The sequence below is a fragment of the Myodes glareolus genome, chromosome 21 (genome assembly GCF_982192425.1).
Source record: "Myodes glareolus chromosome 21, mMyoGla1.1, whole genome shotgun sequence".
In the NCBI taxonomy this organism is placed as follows: Eukaryota; Metazoa; Chordata; class Mammalia; order Rodentia; family Cricetidae; genus Myodes; species Myodes glareolus.
In genome coordinates this window covers 18,227,075-18,247,859 of record NC_142046.1, presented here as the reverse complement: position 1 = coordinate 18,247,859, position 20,785 = coordinate 18,227,075, and the positions used below count along the sequence as shown (strand labels likewise).

Genomic DNA, 20,785 nt, shown 5'->3' with positions numbered 1-20,785 from the left:
CTCAGTCACTGAAATGCTTGCCATAAAAGCATGAGGAACTGAGTTTGATCCCCAACACCAACATTGAAAAGTAGGGAGGGGTTGGCTCAGTGGGTAAAGTGCTTGCTGCACAAGCATGAAGACCTGAGTTCATTCTCCAGCACCATTAAAGTAAGATGTGGTCTTGAACCCCCAGCACGGGAGGGAATGGGAATGAGAGAATCAGTAGGATTTGCTGGTTACCAGCCTAGCTCCAGGTTCATCGAGAGCCCCTCTCAAAGCAGTAGGCAGAGCGTGATGGAACTGGACACCTAATGGCCTCCTCTGGCCTCCACAAGCACACCCAGGCATACACATGCACATGGACCCACACACATTGACACATCAAAATAATTTCCAATGGCCCAGGGTGGGTAGCTCATTACTTTAATCCCAGCACTGAAGAGGCAGAGGCAGGCGCATCTCTGTGAATTTAGGGCTATTCCTGTCTACATAAGTTCCAAGCCAGCCAGAGCTAAATAGTAAGACCGTCTCAAGAAAAGAGAGAGAAAAGATAGATAGATAGATAGATAGATAGATAGATAGATAGATAGATAGATAGATAGATGATAAATGGATAGGTTGGTTGATTGATTTTACATAAATTAAAGTAGGGAATCAGAGATAGGAGGATCCCAGGTGAGGTAAGAGGCCACATTTCTTTTCTCTTTTTCCCCCCCAATTTTGTTTTTGCATTTATTGAGTGTTATGTACACTCATACATGTGCATTATGGTTCGTGGATGGAAGTCAGATGACAGCTTATAGGAGTTGATTCTCTCCTTGCACCATGTATGGGTCCCAGGAATAGAATTCAAGTCTATAGACACCTGCATCCAATAAGCTACCTCACTAGGCCAAGGCAGCCTGTAACAAAAAACAAGGTGGTTATTTGTCTGTCTCTGTGGCTCCACCGGTTAAGTGAAATAAGGTGGAACACGACCGACTGAAGAAGACACCAATGGTCTCTGCATATAGAAAAGCACACATGAGCGCATGCACACGCCCGCGTGCGTGCACACACACACACAAATACAAACATACACAACCTCCAAAAGCTCAAAACAGCCCCTGGAGACCATGGCCTTCCCTGTCCCCTCAACCAGCCACAAAACTTGACCCCAAGGACAGAACCCAGCTTAGCATTCATGGCATTGCCCAGGCCCCACACCAGGGACCTCTTCTTCATCCATGTACAATTCCATGTATGATTCCAAGTCCGCCACCTCTTACAAACTCCCTCATAGCCTGTTCCTCTCCTTCCCCAGTTTACACCTACTGCTCATCCATCAGAGACCCAACGCTGTCTCATACCTACCTGCCAACCTCCAGCAGAACTTTCTAGAACCAAATCTGAACACATTCTTACCTTCTCATGACCCTCCCAAGGATGAAGGCACCCACATGACCACCGACTCACTGCCATGAATCCTTCGAGGCAGGAGCTTAGAGTTCTTATCCTCTCCCCTAAATACAGGGTGGTCTGCACTCCTGGCCTCAGCAACCACAGCCCCTACAGCCCTGAGCCTCCTCCCCAATATCCACTTGAGAAGTCATGCCTGCGTTTCCTCAGTCTGTCCCCAGAACCTACAGAACCCTCAAATGGAAAACGAGTTCTCACTCACCTCAAATTGACATTAAGGGTCCACCTGTGCCCAATAGAGACGGGTATCATGCCCCAATTATACCAAGGCACTTACTGTCTGTCAACCCCTTCCCTGGACAAAACATTATATAACAAGGCAGTTTCCAGAGCTGGGGATGGGAAGCAACCAATCAGAGTGCTTACTGGGAGCCACGGGCTGTGACCCACAAGGGCCTTACCTAGTTTCACAGCAGTCCCCCTTCTATAGACACTGGGGTAGGTAGGAACCTTGGGCACAAACATACAAGTCCAGGTCCACAGTGGAGCCAAGTCTGAGCTCAGGGTCCTCGTACTTCGGGCCACGATGGGAGGAAACTCCGCCTGAGTGTAAGGGTCCCTTAGACTTACATGAAGCTGCAGAGACAGGGGCAGCTTCTTCCCAGAGTCCCAACCATACATAGCCCAACACAAGTTCTGACTCAGCCTCAGAAAGGAAGTGGGCCCTTGTCCTCAGGGACCCAAGGGGCTGAGTGCAAATGGTTTAGCTTCCCCACCCCCACCCCTGCACCCTGGCCTCTGGGTGTCAGTCCCACCCCAACCCCAATGCCCGCAGGCCGCTCCCCAGGAACAGTAAACACAAATGACTCCCCTGCTCATTGGTGCAACCTAGAGCCCCGCTCTCCCTGGGCCTTGCTGGCTAACAGATGTTTCGTTTAGCAGCTAAATTACCACAAAATACACCCAAGGAGATGACAGGCCAATTTCTCCCAAGGTTTATTTGCATGAAAAGGGAGGGAGTGATGTGTAGACATTCTATCTTCCTTTTTTTTGAGGGGGGGGGAAGTTTTATTATACACATGAGTTGAGAGAGGGAGGGAACAAGAGAGAGAGGGCTCCAACACATGAATTATGGATGGCAACGAAGGATACAAATCCCTCATCTTAGGAAGCAGGGGAGCCTCCCTCCCAGAGCGGGCACTAAGCCTGTAAGTGTGTGTATGGAGCCAATTTTCAGTGCCGCATTCTGACGTGAACTCAAACAGGTTCTCAGAGCTCGGCCTCAGTTTCCGAAGCTTTTCAAACTGTATCCCAAAGAGGCAGGAAACACCTTGGGCTGAGCTGGGTCCACCTTAGGACCCCTCAGTGACTAATTAGAACCATCTTGGAAATCCCCAGAACTGTCCTGGACAGGAAGTACGGCAAGCATCTCCCTGGGTCCACGGACTCTACAGAGGCAAGCACCTGGGCTGTGTCCTCCATCGTGAGGCACAACCCTGGCTGGATAGTCTACCTAGCTGCCCACCTATGAGGAAGAGGCCCAGGGGCCAGCTGACACTCCAAGAACCAGAAGACAAAGCCAAGGAAGACTGAGGGCCAGAGCCTCTCTGCTGGGGACAGCAAGGTGTGGCTGTGACAGCTGGCCTCCTGCCAAGGATGACCATTTTTCATGTTACCTGGGATAATCACAATTCATTCATGAGGACCAGGTACCATGCAGAGCCAAGTACCAGGTGGAGAGAAGTGGAAAAGAAGAACCATTCAGCTGGGCGAAGAAATGGGCTGAGCCATGGTCCCCAGCTATTCTCAGAATCCCAATCAGCAGGCCTCCTCCACGGCTGTCTGCCACCTGGGCAACCTAGCTTTCAACAGGGAAGTAGTCAGCATCCCCCAACAGAAAGGCCAACTCCTCATCCGCTAGCGTCAATAGGACAGACAGTGAGCAAAATGAGGTTCGCAGGGCCCTGAGCAGACACAACCCCCCAAAACAACCGGGGGGGGGCATAAATTACACTTCCCAGTCTAATGAGGCAGAGATAGGCACTGGGTCTGGGAGCGGCAGATCACACTGACCTCCAGAACCCAGAGTCCTCCATGACTCAGCCCCACCTACCCTCATCCCAGGAACCTCACTCCTGGGAAGTACACAGCACAAAGCAGCCAAGCCTTAATGCACGCGCCCGTGTGTGTGTGTGTGTGTGTGTGTGTGTGTGTGTGCGCGCACACACACACACACACACGTAACATACAACAGAGGTGAGGAGCTCACAGCCAAGGTTTATCACTCCCCACCCTCTTCTTACAATGCATTCTCAGCACCTGCTAAACAAACAGACCAGAAGCACGCGTACCCCACCATCCAAATCTGCACCGAAAGTCTCAAATGTTCACATTCCCAAAAAGGCCAAGGCAGGTCTGGGCTCCAGGGTGGGGGACAAGGACATTACGTCATAAACTAATCTCGGAAAAACTGAGATTCACCCAAAGAGCCACGTCATTATTAAAAGCAGTCACTGTCAGAGCTTGCCCCGGGGAAGGAGTGGGGAGGCATGGGTTGGGGGGCAGACAGCTGCAGCTGGAGCAGCGGCTGCCTCACTCCCACAGGAACATGCCCCACCTCCAGGAGCAGCTGAAGAGGAGACTTGTCAACCAGAGCACGGAGCTCCAGCTCAGAGCTGAAGAGTCATTGGCAGGGCAGGGCGGCTCACCACAAGAGTAATTACACACACACCAGACAGCAGCTCTGGGGAAAGGCAAGCTACTTCACACGCCATTCAAGTCTTCTTCCTACTTCCCCTAGGAGGCCTGTGGGAGACAAGATGATCCCTTTTCACAGCCAGAAGCACAGGGCCCCAGAGTTGCACCCACTGGGATACCCTTCTTCATCGCTGATGTGGAGTCTGGCCCCGGCTCCTCGAAGGAAGGACTTGGGAAGAGGGGCCTCTCGCTCTCTTCCTGGGGGAAGAGAGACAGCTGGGGGAGGGCGCCTGTAGCAGGTGCAAGCTGAGGATGGATGATAGAGACCAGCATTGAGAGGAAGCTATCTCCTGGCTTCTGGAGATTGAGAGGGGAATCCTACGGAATTCCCAGACAGCTGCCCAGGGGCACCCACCCAACCTGTTCAGCAGGAATGCAGACTCAGGGGGAGAAGGGGCTCAGACCTCGAGGAAGGCTTGTGGAAGGCTTGTGGAAGGCTTGTGGAAGGCTTGAGAAAGGCAAGAAGAGCCAGACGTCATAGCACAGGCCTGTTATCCCAGCGCTTGGCAGGCAGAGGTGGAAGAATCAGGAGTTCAAGGTCATCCTCAGCCAGACAGCTGTAGTAAAAGGCCGCCTCAAATAAAGCAACAGAGGGAAGAGTGTGGAAAGGTGCGCACACAGGAGCTGGGGGTCAGGGGAGCCACCCTGCCACCGAAGCAGTGGGGGAACTGAGGCCTGGGAGCACAGCAGTCTGCTAGTCTCTACAACCGCCCTGCCTCAGACAGGCTTCCTGTGTGCTCTGGGGTGCAAACAAGCAAAGGGAAGGGACATTTCAAGGTGGAGACGGGTGCCCTGGGTCAGCCTGTGTAGAGCAATATATTACCAAGAGGTACCAACAGCCCAGATCCAAAAAGGGGTGTTTTCTTTCACCAAAGCAGCTGTGGCTCCTCCCCTCCCAGCTGTCAAATGAATACATTAAGAACTGGATGGGAAGAAGGACAAGGAGTGGGAGGAAGGTGGGGAAAGGAAAGGCAGGTCTCAGGACAGGGATGAATGGGCATAAGGAACCAGAGCCTTCCATACACACACACACCTCTCAGTGAGGGGGACATGTTATGTGGCTAGACTATACCTGTCCAGTTGCCTTCACACCAGGGAATATGATCCAATGGTCTTGGGTAGATTACCCTCTTAAACAGTTGAGAGACATGGGACCCATGATCTTATATAACCACAAGCCTCTGCATCCCACTGAGGGTAGAAAACAAGACCGGGGGGGGGGGGGGAAGAAGAAGAAACATTTGATAAAGAAGCAAAAAATATCAAACGGAAAAAAAGACAGCATATTTAACAAGTGGTGCTGGCATAACTGGACATCAACACGTAGAAAAATGAAAATAGACCCATATCTATCACCATGCACAAAACTCAAGTCCAAATGGATCAAAGACCTCAACATAAAGCCAGCCACCTCATAGAACCTCATAGAAGAGAAAGTGAGAAGTACATTTGAACGCATTGGCACAGGGAACCACTTCCTAAATAGAACCCCAGCAGCACAGACACTGGGAGAAACAATTAATAAATGGGACCTCCTGAAACTGAAAAGCTTCTGTAAAGCAAAGGACACAGTCAACAAGACAAAATGACAGCCTACAGAATGGGAAAAGATCTTCACTAACCCCACATCAAACAGAGGTCTGATCTCCAAAATACACAAAGAACTCAAGAAATTGGATACCAAAATATCACATAATTCAATAAAAAAAAAAATGGAGTACAGACCTAAACAGAGAACTCTCAACAGAGGAATCTAAAATGGCTGAAAGACACATAAGGAAATGTTCAACATCCTTAGTCATCAGAGAAATGCAAGTCAAAACAACTCTGAGATTCCATCTTACACCTATAAGAATGGCCAAGATCAAAAACACCAATGACAGTTTATGCTGGAGAGGTTGTGGGGAAAAGGGAACACTTCTGCATTGCTGGTGGGAATGCAAGTTGGTACAATCCCTTTGGATGTCAGTGTGGCGATTTCTCAGAAAATTAGAAAACAACCTTCCTCAAGACTCAATAATACCACTTTTAGGTATATATCCAAAGGATGCTCAATCGTGCCACAAGGACATGTGCTCAACTATGTTCACAGCAGCTTTGTTTGTCATAGCCAGAACCTGGAAACAACCTAAATGCCCCTCGATCGAAGAATGGATAAAAAAAAAAAAAATGTGGTACATTTACACAATGGAGTACTACACAGCAGAAAAAAAAATAATGACAGCTTGAATTTTGAGTGAGGTAACCCAGATACAGAAAGACAATTATCACATGTACTCACTCATAGGTGGTTTTTAAACATAAAGCAAAGAAAGCCAGCCTACAAACCACAATCCCAGAGAACTTAGACAACAATGAGGACACTAAGAGAGACTTACATAGATCTAATCTACATGGGAAGTAGAAAGTATAAAAAGATAAGATCTCCTGAGTAAACTGGGAGCATGGGGACCTTGGGGGAGGATTGAAGGTGGGAGGGGAGAGGCAGGGAGGGGAGCAGAGAAAAATGTAGAGCTCAATAAATATCAATAAAAAATAAAAACAAACAAACAAAAAAAGAAACAATGGGAGCCTCAGACCTCTAGGAGACCAGTGCCAGCAGGAATAAGGCTCTGGAAGCAAGAGGGGGCAGCTAAGATGAAGCGTCTCATAGCAGTGAGACCCAAGAGGTGACTCAACACCATACAGCCAAAAAATGGAAGTCCTAAGTCACACTCCAAAGGCCACACCACCTGTGCCTGGCTGTGTGCTCCAGGGTAAGACAACTATGAGAATCAAAAGAGCTCCACTGCATTTAAAAGGGAGACCAGCGGAGGCATTTAAAAGGAAGACCAGCGGAGGGAGGGCTGGGGAGGCACAGGGAACAGAAAGGCAGCTGGGGTACCTGAGGAGTACAGGCTTCTGATCCTGGGAGATCAATTCCAGTTCCTACCTCAGAACCCTCCCAATGCAGCCACCAGAGGGCTTGATGGGTAATTCATGCCCTCCAAGGTGGCGACAGCAACGTTTTGAGAGGTCAGCTAATGAAAGAAGGTGAGCAAGCAGCTCACCACACCCTAAGCAGATGGCCAAGGGGAGCAGGGAGTGGGGGCGAGCGCTGTGGTCCTGGAAAAGCCAGGGCTTAGCGAGTGGAGGAACAGGGGACCCCATGACAGCACTGCCCCTACAACCAAAGGTGCAGAAAAGGAGCCAGGCTCCAGAGCAGGAGCAGGCCTATAAAAATTCTTTTAATCCTTATACAAACTCTATAAAGAGTGGCAAACACACAACACAGAACGCTGGTTTGTAGCCGGATCTGTCCTTGTGAATCCGCGGCTAGCAGGCTTCAGGAAATCTCAGTCAGGTCTGGCCCCGGGTCAAGTGCAAGCCTCGGCGTGGACCTGACCTGTCGCCTCCTTGCCATTGCAGAGTTTGCTATTCTTGTTTATCTTTTGGATCCAGAAGCCAAGGCAGTGACAACTACAGGATACTATGCAGTCAGGGGGCCCCTGGGTGCTCAGGGAAGGGGGAATCACAGGCGGAGTGTGAGCTCAGCCTTGCTGGGGATAGGGGGTTGGCAAGGGATGACTAGGGACAAGCAAGGGGCCCTGAGTTGACTCAGCTCTGTTGGGTCTGCTAGCAGCTGAGTAGGAGGAATCTCAGCTCTAGCTCTGCAAGGGATGTAGGGGTACCCAATCTAAAAAGCCTTTCCCTCCCAGATCAGGTACGGTCCTCATAGCTGTGACTTCCCTCTGCTACCTTCAATCAGTCTTCAGCCAAACTCTATTCAGTGTCTCTTAAAAAGCCCTCTTGGAGAATGAGGAAGCAAGGCTCAGAATCAACAGTCAAGAAGACATATTATCTGCAAGAAGTGGTATGGCAGGAGTCAGACTTGGGCTAAGAGGGTCCAGGGCTCCGCTAGTATCCACCTAGAGACAAGCCTACAACCACACCCCGCCCTGCCTGAGGTCAGGACCAGAATGGAGCCAGTGGGTCCCCCGTGGTCTGCAGAAGGTCAGCTCTGTGTGAGTGGGTGGGGTCTAGGATTCCAGCCCTGGGGAAAGGAGCGGATGTGGCAAGGCCACACTCCACAGAGGATGTTGACAGGCGGGAGGAGTGCACAGGAGACTTCCGTGCAGAAACACAAAGGCAAGAGTCACGGCTACTCCTGGCAGACAGGAGCCCGGTGAAGGCAGTGAAGATGTTGCCCTGAGCCTACACTCCCCAGCAGGCCCCAGCTGCGCCTTTAAATTCCTGCTTTAAATTCCTGCTTGTTTGCTGGTGCGGCTAAGCTGAAACATTTGGATACACGAACTTCCCAAGAAACACAAGAAGGCAAGGGGGCCACCATCATCTGACCAGGAGGCCAGCCTGAAGGCCATATGGATAGCAGGGTCCAGCCCCAGCTTCCTGCCAGCTTTCTTCTCTATTCATCAGGTCCACGTACAGAGGTATCTTCTCTGCGGCCCAATGCCCAATGGTAGATGTTTTGCAAATAGGGTTGAGGAAGTGACCAGGTGAGTCCCCTCCCCACCACCTGGAAACAGGTAAAGGATAGGCCAGAAAGCCTTGTAGCCAGGATAGAAGCTGCTAGGCCCCAAGGCCATCTTTGGATTCAGTCACTGACCTTCTGGCATCCCACCCTCCCAACAGCCTGAGGAAGCTGCCAAAGGTCTTGCAGGCTTGCCAGCAGAGTCCAGACAGGAGTTCGGAGGCCTCCTGCCTGACCTGACTGGTGAGAAGTATGGGTTCCCACACAGCTGTAGGACCTCAGCTAACCCCTCACTTCTTCTTCCCTCATCCATTAACAAGACCAGAGCCAACCAGCTCAGTGTCTGGAAGGTCAAGAAATAAATGCGCCCTGGAGGGCTAGAGAAAAAGGCTCAGCAGTTAAGAGTACTGACTGCCCTTCAGAAGGCCTGGGTCCAGTTCCCAGCAGCCACATGGAAGTCCACAACTGCCCTTAATCCCAGTTCCGAGGGATCCAACATCCTCTGCTGGCCTCCACAGGCACCAGGCACACACAAATAAATGGGTTTTTTGTTTTTTTTTTAAAAAATATGTTCGCAGGACAGAGCTGACAGCGCTCACTCACCAGTCTACAGCCCCCATGCTGGCCAAGGCAAAATAGCCTAGCCTCAAATGCTACTTCCCCAGGCTACAGGGGTCCTGCCCTGGTTGGTCTCCCCTACACCCAATCTCCAACTGGCCCTGAGACAGGCCGCCAGTCCTGTGATGTTCCAAACTGCCCGTCTCTCCAAGGCTCAGCTTATAGCCTGCAGCCAGGGTAACACACCTGTCAGGCAGTGAGGATGGATTTAACCAGGGGCCTCACCGGTCACCAGCATCCCACCCACCCGTGTCTTGACGACCTCTGGGATCTAGATTCAAACAGAACCCCATGATCCAGGCTGAGGCACAGGGTGGAGGAGCCTCCAAGCTTCTGTCTACACACAGCCCCCTCTCTGGATAGCCCCTTTCTCAGGGTTAGCTACAGAAGGCGTAAGTTTTCAAGCGCCCATCTCTTCCAGGAGGCCCTCTCCCATCCCCCTGGTTAGCCGCAACCCAGCCACTCTGTGCTGAGGGCTGGGGCAGCTCTGATACATACTAACAGCAGAAATGATGCGTGTCCATCTCCTGCCTGTCCAGTCTGAAACACCCTGCCCAAGAAGCCACCGAGACAGAGCAGAAGGCCCTTCCAGTCATCTCAGACTTCACCCCGGAACACAAGACCAGAGGAGCCTCCTCCTCAGGCCAGTGGGATAGTAACTGACAGTGCCCCCATCTGCGCAGGGCCCAGTGGCCTGCAGCGGGGCACTGGTGGGGAGGGAAGGAGACAGGAAAGGAAGGTGGCTGTCCAATGCCGCACAGATCTGGGTATCACAGGAGTAAGCAGCAATAAAGGGAGGGCAGGGTATGCGGCATCCTGAGGCAGCTAAGCCTGCTGCCTGGCATCCTACTTCAGGTAAGGAAACTGAGTTCAAAGGACCGTCACCAGACTGGCTTCCACATCGAGGACACTTTACTGAGGGCACTAACTGACCTCGAGGACCGAGGTCATCACGGAAACAAGAAAAGAAAAAACAGGTCAGCATTTCGCTCTTGTCCAGCACTTCCTGTTAGACAAGCTTGTCAAGGGCTTTTGGCACAAAATGAAGTATGTAGACCAGCAGCAAAGAGCGGGACAGAGAGGAACGGGTGTGGGGTGAAGGGCCCCCTCTCCAGCCCCCCCACCTCACCCCCCATCCCCCCACCCCGCCTCCCAGTCCTCTGACCTGGCCCGAGGAGATATGAAAGCAGGACAAAAAGAAAGAGTAAGGCTGGGGAGGGACTATCCAGTACCTGACCAGGAAGTGGGGAGCCACAGGAGGCTGCCAGAGGCTTAGTTCAAGCACCAGGTGCCAGAGAGACACCTGACACCAGGTGAGCCTCAGGATAGGGAAGTGCAAAAGGGTTGAAGGACCAGCTGGACTCAGGGAACTGCTGGGAAGGTGTATCTTAGGTTTCTACTGCTAAGATAAACAAAACACCATGACCAAAAACAACCTGGGTTTATTTGGCTTACAGGTTATAGTCCATCTTCAGCGGAAGTCAAGGCCGGAACCTGAAGGTAGGAACTGAAGCAAAGTTTACTAAGTCGATCTCCTTGGTTTGCCCAGTCTGCTTTTTTAAACACCCCGGGGCCACCACCCAGGGATGGCACTGCCCACAGAGGGCTGACCTGGACCATCCAATGTCAATCATTAATCAAGAGAAAAACGCCCTACAGGCTTCCCTGCAGGCCATCTGGTGGAGGCACTTCCTCACTTGACCCTAGCTTGTGTCAAGTTGAGAGAAAAACCAACCAGGGCAGAAGGGAATGACCTGAAGCAGAGGTCATCAGGCCCTGGGACTCTCAGTTCCCCATGTACAGATGCTAATTTTTTTTAAATATTTTGGTTTTTTGAGACAGAGTTTCTCTGTGTATCCCTGACTATCCTGTATCCTCCTGCCTCTGCCTCCCAAGTGCTGGGATTAAAGGACTGTGTCACTAACTGCCTCGGGGATGCTGGTCTTACAAGTCCCAACCCTTGGTCTTACAGTTGATATCTCCCCCCAGCGAATGACCCTAGGGCTCTGTGTATTTTAAGCAAGTCCTCTATCACTAACCTGTATTCTTAGCCCCTATACTCTTTAAGACAGAGTCTCCATAAGTTGCCAGACAGCCTTAAAGTTGTGAGCCCCCACCTCAGCATTTCAAGTAACTGGTATGTCAGGCCTGTGCCACCATACATCCTACAAGCTAAGGAAGGTAGGGGGGAGAAAGAAGAGAGAGAGAGAGAGAGAGAGAGAGAGAGAGAGAGAGAGAGAGAGAACCGTGGTGCTAGGGATGGAACCCGGGGCCTCACAAATGCCACCAAGCTACATTCTCAGCTCCTAAGAAAGATTATATTTTAAGGGCTGAAATGAACACCTTATAAAATCCAAAATTCTGGCCGGGCGGTGGTGGCGCACGCCTTTAATCCCAGCACTCGGGAAGCAGAGGCAGGCGGATCTCTGTGAGTTTGAGGACAGCCTGGTCTACAAGAGCTAGTTCCAGGACAACCTCCAAAGCTACAGAGAAACCTTGTCTCGAAAAACAAAACAACAACAACAAAAAAAAAAAATTCAAAATTCTATCTCCATAAACATATTGTACCGGACCACAAACTCACAGCCTCACTCTCAGTCCAAAGAACAGGTACAGCTACAGCTTCCTGCTACAAGGGCAGAGTTGGGGGGTTGGGGGTTACAACAGAGGCTACCTGGCCCATGAGGTCTAAAATATTCCAATTTAAGTTGACCGAAAACACTGATTACCCTGCTCCAGGAGAAAGATGAATGGCTAGGATGTGGGAGAAAAAAAATGTTTTCAAGGAATGTGGGGAGGGAAGCCAGGTAAGGGAGGACCTAACTGGGGAGATGGGGACCTGCATCTGCCTAACACAGGTCCTGCCACATGAGCCACCAGCTACCAGCCCCACCCAGCCGGTCACTATGCACTGTCTCTGCTCTGAGTTTGTGCCCCTGGACCCACATACATCTCCTGGACACAGAGACAAAAGGAACAGGCCAGGTGACAAAGGTTCTCCCATGAGTGTCTTCAAAAGAGGCATCAGGAAGGCTGGGAAATAGCTCTGTGGTCAAGAGTACCTGCTCTCACACAGGCCAGCTGTAACGCCCGCTCTAGAAGATCAGACACCCTCTCTGGCCTCCATAGGCACCTGGACATACACACACACATAGACACACAAACACACACATAAGTAAGAAAATAAACTGAACAATTTTTCAAAAGAGAGATCACATTGCCAACTGCACAGAGACTCCATGGCTTCTGAAAGGATAAGGGCTTCCTTCAGGACAGGGACATCTTGGATTACCTAACCCCCAAAGCAAGAAAGAACACAACTGAGAACTAGGGTTGGAGGGAACACTTTCCTTGTCAGGTCCCCCACAAGTAAGGGCACAGCCTGACAGCCCCCCATTCCCAGCTCACTGAGCTTATGTCCCCAGGAACCAAAGCAGGGACAGGCGGTTCTTCATAAAGGCCTAAAACCTGGCCCTCAACTGCCTCTCACCAGCACCCTGGCTAGCAAGCAAGCCAGGTTATTTCTTTTAATTGACATACAGCACACAAACAGTTCACACCAGTGCTGAGTGTGTCTGCCCTTCAGCAGACGCTGCTTGATGCTCGCATGGTCTGTCGTGCAGATATCAGACCTAGGCCCAGGGGCAATGCTGCCTGAAGTCCTGCACTTATGTTCTCAGCAAGTCCCAGACACTGCAGCCGCCCTGAGCATCACAAACAGTGCCATGAGACACACCAGCACCCAGAATCACATTCTCACACTTTGTTCCCACTACCTGTGCCCCCAAGGAGTCCTTCAAACACTCCACACACCTCACCTTCCCGGCACAAAGCTGCGTTCTATACGTACACATCTCAACCCCTAAAAAGATCTGACTTTCACCCTCTCAGGGATGTTCTGCTCAAACTGCATAACCTAAGTAAAATATATCCTTAAAATTAGTGTTACAGAGTAGGCAAGATGGCTCGGGGGTAAAGGTGCTTGTTGCGCAAGCCTGGTGACCTGAGCTCTATCCCTCAGCAGCAGGTAACTGTAGAAGGAGAAAACCACCTCCACAAAGTTGTCTCCGTACACACACAGTGGTATGCCTACCCACATGCACGTCATATACACACATAATAATAATAAACTTTGTCCCAGGAGTAGTGGCACACACCTTTAAATCCAGCACTCAGGAGACAGAGGCAGTGAATCTCTATGAGTTTGAGGCCAGTCTGGTCTACATCATGAGTTCCAGGACAGCCAGGACCATACACTGAGACTCTGTCTCCAAAACAAAAGAGCAGAGTTGGGGAAAAAATTAAATTACTGTTACATGATGGAGGAGGGTTATCTGTCTATTGTGCTATTTTCATTGGTCAATAAAGAGACTGCCTTGGCCCTTTGATAGGACAGAAAATTAGGTAGGCGGAGTAAACAGAACAGAATGCTGGGAAGAGGGCTGTGAGGCAGATGCCATGGAGCCAGCCACCAGGTCAGACATGCTGAATCTTTCCCGGTAAGCCACACCTTGTGGTGCTATACAGATTATTAAAAATGGGTTAATCAAGATGTGAGAGTTAGTCAGTAACTAACTCTCTAGAGATAATGGGCCAGGCAGTGCTTAAATGAATACAATTTGTGTGTTGTTATTTCCGGGACTAAGCTAGCCATGCGGGAGCCGGGTGAGGCGAAAAGCAGGCCTGCCCGCAGCCCCCCACTACAGTTACACATTTGTTACTTTTTGCTATGACCACCAAGGATGTATAAATCTAAAGACCTTTTTTATCACGTGTGTGTGTGTGTGTGTGTGTGTGTGAGAGAGAGAGAGAGAGAGAGAGAGAGAGAGAGATTATGTGTGTGTGTATGTGTGTGCAGTGTGTGCGTTTTTATGTATCCAGCCACCTGCAGAGGCCAGTAAAGGGTGTTGGATCCCCAGGAGCTGGAATAAGCCCTTGTGAGTCATCCCACACAGATGCTGAAATTCCCACTCAGATCCTCCCCAAGAGGAGGATCCCCAACAGGAGTTCTTAACCACAGAACCATCTCTCCAGTCCTGTGTAAACCTAGACGGAGCTCAGCATTGGCAGCATTAACATACATAGAACACAAATACGCACAGAATGCGTGCATACACAGACACGCACGGACACACATATACATGTATGCTTTCACATGCATCTACCCAGGTAAACTTTAAGAAGACCCAGGAGTCCTACGCACAGCCTTCCTTATCTTGGTCTCTGTAGGCCCCTCACCTACCAAGGAACTACATCCCTTGAAGCAGAGGCCAACTTCTGAGCTAGGACAAAGGAACACACAGATGAGCCTAGAACATCCTGTGCCAGCCAGTCAGCGATGCTCCCAGAATGACTGGGAGTGTGCCAGAGATATACAGACGCCAACCTGGACCAGTTCCCGCTGTCGCCTCAGACAATGTGAGCACCGAGGTAAATAATGGTTGTAGCAGATTAGAATAAAACAGGAAACATAACCCATGCCGGGTGGGAAGAGAGAAAGAAGTGGGGAGAGGAGAAAGGGAGAGAGAGAGAGGAGAGGGGGAGGGAGAGGCGAAATCAATATTTACCTTATCTCAAAGCACCTCCTTAAAACCTAGGTTCCCCAATAATCAAGTAGTTAAACCCCAACATGCCCAGTCAACAGGCAAGGCTGAGCCTTGGGCCACCTGCTGTCATCCAAGGGAAAAAGTAGCAGGTGCACAGCCTGAGTCTAATCCTGAGGCATCAGGCAAACCAGGGAGCCTGCATCCTGGCCTAGAGACCAATGAAAGAAGGTCTGGAAGAGGCTTAGGGCAGCTGAAGATCCCAGGTCACCTCTACCGGAAAGGACACTTAACAGGGACACCTGGGTGGCTTGCCTGTAGCCACTACCTCTGATACAGACAGCTGGGCTGTGGTGACAGAGTGTGCACACTTGTTGGAATGCACTGGACGTTAGGGGCATGGAGTACTCTCAGACGTCCACAAGAAAAGTGGTCTGAACTACGCAATGGCCAAGAGTCAGAGTCATTCTCAGAATGGAAAAGTGCCGGGCTGGAAAGATGGCTCACTGGTTAAGCAGCATTTGCTGTTTTTCCAAAGGACCCGAGTTTGGTTCCCAGCACCCACATCAGGCAGCTCATAATTGGCTGTATGTAACTCCAGCTCCAAGGGACTCAATACTCTCTTTTGACCTCCAGGACATCTGTACTCTTGCGCGCGCGCACACACACACACACACACACATACAACCATGAATGAATCTTTTTAAATCTGCCTGGCTTCCTTCAGAATCAGCTTTCCTTTCTCTTCTTCTCCAAACCCCCATGTATTGAATCTCACCCTCTCCAACAGAATCTCCACACATACACTCAAAGAACTGGTTACCCGTCCAACAGCTTCTTTCTCAATCAGAAAACATTACATCCATACCCACTGGCTGTCCTGGCTCGCTGAGACTTCATGGGAACACTGGCCAGCCTGCTCCCCTCCTGCTCCTTCCACCCCTGTGACATGGAGCCAGGCAAAGGAATTATTCCTCGAACAAAAGTAAAAGGGAAGAACGTCACTCTGCACGTGAGGCCAGGCTGAAGGGAGTCAGCAAGGATGCAGCCCTGCCTGGAGAGGCTTACAATCTTGAGGACCCAAGACCACACTCGGTGGCAACACCCTTCATGATCTAAATCCCCAGGACCTGAGTCCCGGTGAGCAGGCGGCAAGGGGTTTTTGTGGGAAGACAGAGTGTAGAAAGTAGAACAGTAGAGACATATACCTGAGCAGGGTTAGCCCAGAACAAGGCTCAGGACAGGAAAGAGCAGTCAAGGAAGATTCCTGGAAGAGGAAGAGGCCCCTAAACCAGCTGAGGTAAAGAACCAGACCAGAGCTGGGCAGTGGTGGCATATGTTTTTAATCCCACTTGGGAGGCAGAGGCAAGCAAATCTCTGAGTTCGAGGTCAACCTGATCTACAGAGCAAATTCCAGGACAGCCGTGGCTACACAGAGAAACCCTGTCTCAAACAAACAAACAAACAAACAAACACAAAGAACCAGAACCGGCTGGAAGGAGGTCAATAAGTAAACTTGTGGTGGGCACTAAAGGAAAAACACAAGGAAGAGACAAACAGCACCAGGTGGGAGGGTCAGGGGAAAGGGGGAGCACGGAGGACATGGAGGTCCTTTGGAGGTAAGCCAAGGTATTCAGAGATCTATGCTGGGTCCCTGCAGCAGACAGACCATCAATGCCCTAAAGGGAGAAGGCCAACAGAGTGCTACGAACATGTCAGAGGTAGGTGAAAGAGGCCCCTCTTTAAAAGGCCTCCCCAGAGTAAACATGCGGATTGTCACAGATGACACAGGCACCCTCGGGAACTCACACTGTAGCCACTTGAACTCCACTAGGTCCCTTCTTAGGATCAATAACTAGTGACCATATCTAATTAGCTTAATGAAGCCCAAAGTGGCCTCCAGGCATTGGAGTAAAACAAAGTACATCCTGTTCACCCAAGAGGACACAACAAACAGGCAGTCAGTGTCTCCCCATGACCACTGGTACACAAAAGATGCTTAACAAATGCCTATTGCCAGGCCTGCGTGGTGGTATATTCCTTTCATCTCAGCATTTGGGAGGTAGAGGCAAGCAGGTATCTGGGAGTTCCAGGTCAGTCTAATCTACCAGTCCATGTTACGGTCAGATCCTGTCTCTAAATAAATAAATAAAGCCATTATGCTCCCCTAGATCCACCAGTCCAGCTGAGATAAACTCAAAGTGAGATGGGAACTCTGAGTCTTGAAGATTTACCAGGAAGCCATGTGGCCTTCAAGGAATGGGGGACATCAGAGACCAATGATCTGGACATGTTCTGGCACATGACAAGCAGAGAGAAAGGAAATGCACTCTCAGGCCTTGCCAAATGGCCCAGCCGACTCCCCCATAAAGGATCCCGATGTCCAGGGAAGCCAGGCACGCTCCTACTATCACCCCAGAAAGCCCACAGGTCCCAGAGAAAGCCCAGAGAAGTCAGCGAGGCTGCAGGTCAGCTGAGGGAAGTCTTGAAATCGCCCTTTCTTTAGGAAGATATGCATACACAAGCTGGTTAATTATGTCACGTACCATCCGGGTGACCCGGGCACATCTGTGGACCTCTCTGAGCTTTAACTATTATCTACAGATCAGAGGTGGTACACCACTCTACAGAGTGTGTCTAGACCAGGAAAGGGCAGCTGTGATTCCTTCTGTGCTCCAGCAACCACAAACCAAGATAACATCTTCTTCCCGCATATCAGAAATGTGAGCTTCCCTGTAGCAAAGAGCAAGCGCCCAGAGAGAAGTCTCGCCCCAGCCCCTGCACAGCCAGCCCTGGCAATGACTGTTGTTTCTTTCCTTATGAATATACACACAGGGCCATGAAGCTAAACTTGGCCCAATACCGTGAAGGTTCAGAGAGCACCTGCAATGTGGAGACCGTGGGACGGACCAGCCTACACAAAATGACAAGCGAGAAGAGAAGACCAACCCTCTGAGCTGGTGTCAGTAAAGCCCAACAATTGATGGCGACTAGAAATTTCCAACACAGGGGCTGTACCCTGAGGCCTGCCCCAGCCAGTACCCTTCAGACCATCCAGTCCAAATCACAGGAACCAGCCACTCCCCCAGACAGGCAGAGCCCCTCCCAACCTCCCTGCCAATCAGCCTCACTCTCTTAACCCCACCCCCACCCTCGGTCAGGCTCAAGCCTCCAGGCCGGTGGCAGAACCTGTCAGAAGCGAGCCAGCCTTAGCCTCCAGCAGTTCAGGGTCAGCCCACGGCGAGAGGGGAGTCAAGATCCAGCCGTGTGCAGGAGTTGCCCCCTCCCTTTCCTTTCTCGAGTCATGAAAGAGGTTAAGAACTCCGCAACCTCCCCGTCCCAACGTGGAGGGTGGAAGAACGACTCACACATCGAGATCTCTTAAAGACCTCTCACCCTTGGAGGGTGCCACTTGGGCACACTGTCACGCAGACCTTTCGGGACTCTAGCCGCAACCCTCCCTGGCTCTCTGGGCTGCTGGGGTATTACTAATAGTAGAAGAACCACCCCCTCTCTCTTCTGGGGCTCTCCTTTGTCAAACGGGAAATAGCTGGCCCCATCTCTTTGGAAAGGCAGGCACAGCCAAAGGGCAGAGGCTTTAGGGGGGAGGGGTGGAACCCGCCAGAGTATTGGGATCAGTGACTCTCACAGACTCCCACCCCGCCCCCAGACACCGCGGTTCCCGAAGTCAGGGTAGAAAATACCCGGCGTCCACTTGGAGTTGCGAAGTGGGCGGGTCGCACCTGGACAGCTCTGGCTGAACCAGAGCTGCCTTGCTCTTCCCTCCGCCTGCCAGGATCCCTTTAAAGAGCGATCGGGCGGGGGATCCGGGACCCCCGGAAGGCAGGCCACATGCCTCGAATCTCCTTAACTCTGGGCCAAGTTCCCTTCAAGGAGCCAAGAAAAGCAGCTCCAGTCAGCGGAGTGGACGTGTTCCTGCCCTGCCCTGCCCTGCCCTGCGGCCACACGCGTGTCCCGGCCTCCACAAAGGCCACACTAGAGCGCAGGCCGAAGTGGGGGGCGGTGAGGAGACGAAGGGGACTCCCTCCCAAAGGCACTCCAGGAAGGCCCCGAGGCAGTTCGCTCCGAGCTGGGGTCCCGGAGGAGGCGCAGGCCGGAGAGGGGGCGGCGCCCGGCCCTCCCTCTCTCTTCGGCCCGCGCACCCCGCCCGGCCCGGCCCCTTCGCCGCGCCCTGGGCCAGCGCAGCCACCGCTCCAGCTCATCCTCCCTCGGCTCCGGCCGCTAGGCGCGCAGCCCGAGGACGCGGCCCCAGCGTGGCACGCACCGGGTTCGAAGGGACATTCGGGGACCCGGGCCTGAGAGCAAGACTGCAGTGCTGGGCGCCACGCCGAGACTGGAGTCGTCCTCCACGAGGCAGAGCAGACTGAGGAGCCGGCGCACACTAACGGTCCCCGTGGCTGTAGTGGCGTGCCCAAGGCTTGGGGGACTTTGGCCAACTTCGCGCCTTCGCCACTCGCTAGAGCGGGAAGCGGAGACTGGGACGAGCCCCCCTCTGCACTGGCCCTTGAACCAGTCGCTCGGACCAGGGCGCCAGGGCCTCTCGCGACCGCCACCTCGGCGCTCCAGTCAGCTTGCCCCGCAGCTCACACGCCCGGACCCTCACCTGGGACATCTGCGGCCGGAAATTGATGTCCTTCAGATCGATGGAGCCGGGGGAGAGGTTGTGCAGCAGCTGGCACAGCAGGACGCCGTCGCGCAGCGCCTGCGCCAGGTCGAAGACCACCGCCGAGGGCCACACGACACGATGGTTGGGCGGCAGGACCTTGCAGTCGATGAGCCAGCGGCCGCATTGCCGCCACTGCTCCATGGCGCCCGCGGCGCCCGTGCGCTCGCCGCCGCGGCCGCTGGACCAGCTCTCTCAGGGCGCTCTGGCTAAAGTGCGGTGACCGCGGGGCATCCCGCCCGCCCGCGCGGGGCTAGGCGGCCGGGGCGGGGCTTAGCGCAGGCCGCCCCGGGTCCCCGCTGCGCGGCCGCGCGGCCCTCCTCTTCCTCCCCCTCCTCGGGCTACTAGCGGGCAGTAGCTCCCGCCCACGTGCGGCCACCAGGCGCTCGCGGGGCAGTGCGCCGGGTACCCCCTTCACACACACAAGTCCGCTTGGGCTCCGGTCCGGGCTCCACGCCTCCTGCTGCAGCAGCGCTCCACGATCCGCCCCTCCGGGCGCCGCATTCTGTGCTCCGGGTGCCCCGCACCGGCCACCGCTCCTGCCCCGCCCGAGACAAAGGCGCAGCGGGTCGCTCGCTCCGTGCGTCCGGCGCCTGGGCTGCCGGCGCCGCCGTCGCTTTGTTCGCCCGGCCCGCGGGCTCAGCGATCCTCGCGGGGCGCTGGGACTCTGAGGCTCAGCGGCTCCCGAGCGCTGGAGATGCAGGGGGCGCGGCCACGGCCGGGCGGGTCCGGGGGCGGAGCTGGCATCCTCGCCCGGCACCTCCCACGCGACCCAAGCACCGCCTCCAACCCGCCCTCCCACTTCCTGCCCCGGGGCCGCCAGCGAAAGTTGGGGAGGGCGGGGCTGTAGCGCAGGCTCTGGGCTGGCGACTTTCCGTTAGGTGCACGTGGACCCAGGCCGGCAGTCTCTCCTGCAGAGTGATGAGGCGTCTGCACCTCGTTAGAGACTAAAAGGTGACCCCTGTAGCGCGCCGCCCTTGCATGGACCTCTGCAAAGACAGACCCGGGAACACGCATCCAGCTGGGTTACACAATCACACCCCTATGGCCCCATCAATCTGGTTAATGGGCTCAGGTCTTCAGAGTACCCTTCCAGTCTAATGTCCTTGTCAAGATCCCTCGGACATCCCGTCTCCCGAAGAGGAAAAGAGGAAAAAAAAAATCCTTTACTTACGGGACATCGTGGCGGGGGGGGGGACTTCAAAGCATCAATAACTGATTTTGCAATTGGAATTACTTTGCTGCTTACTCATCTATCAGGACCCGTGAGTTCTTGGTAAAGGGAACACCACAAAGCCCAGCTTTCTCGGAGATTGGTGTCCTGGAAGGGAG

At 52.8% G+C, this 20,785-nt stretch overlaps 1 protein-coding gene across 2 annotated transcripts in view; it reads right to left on the bottom strand.

Moving 5' to 3' along the window:
* The window catches only part of Vav2 (vav guanine nucleotide exchange factor 2), a 173,676-nt gene extending 153,967 nt beyond the window's left edge, over positions 1–19,709 (bottom strand). The window contains exon 1 of one of the 2 annotated variants that reach the window (XM_087899823.1): positions 19,394–19,709. In XM_087899823.1, coding sequence (XP_087755949.1) covers positions 19,394–19,597 — 204 coding nt within the window. In that variant the 5' untranslated portion in view covers positions 19,598–19,709. The remainder of the gene's footprint in view (positions 1–19,393) is intronic. The other variant, XM_087899824.1, reaches the window with a different exon arrangement.
* Between the last annotated feature and the right edge of the window lie 1,076 nt (positions 19,710–20,785).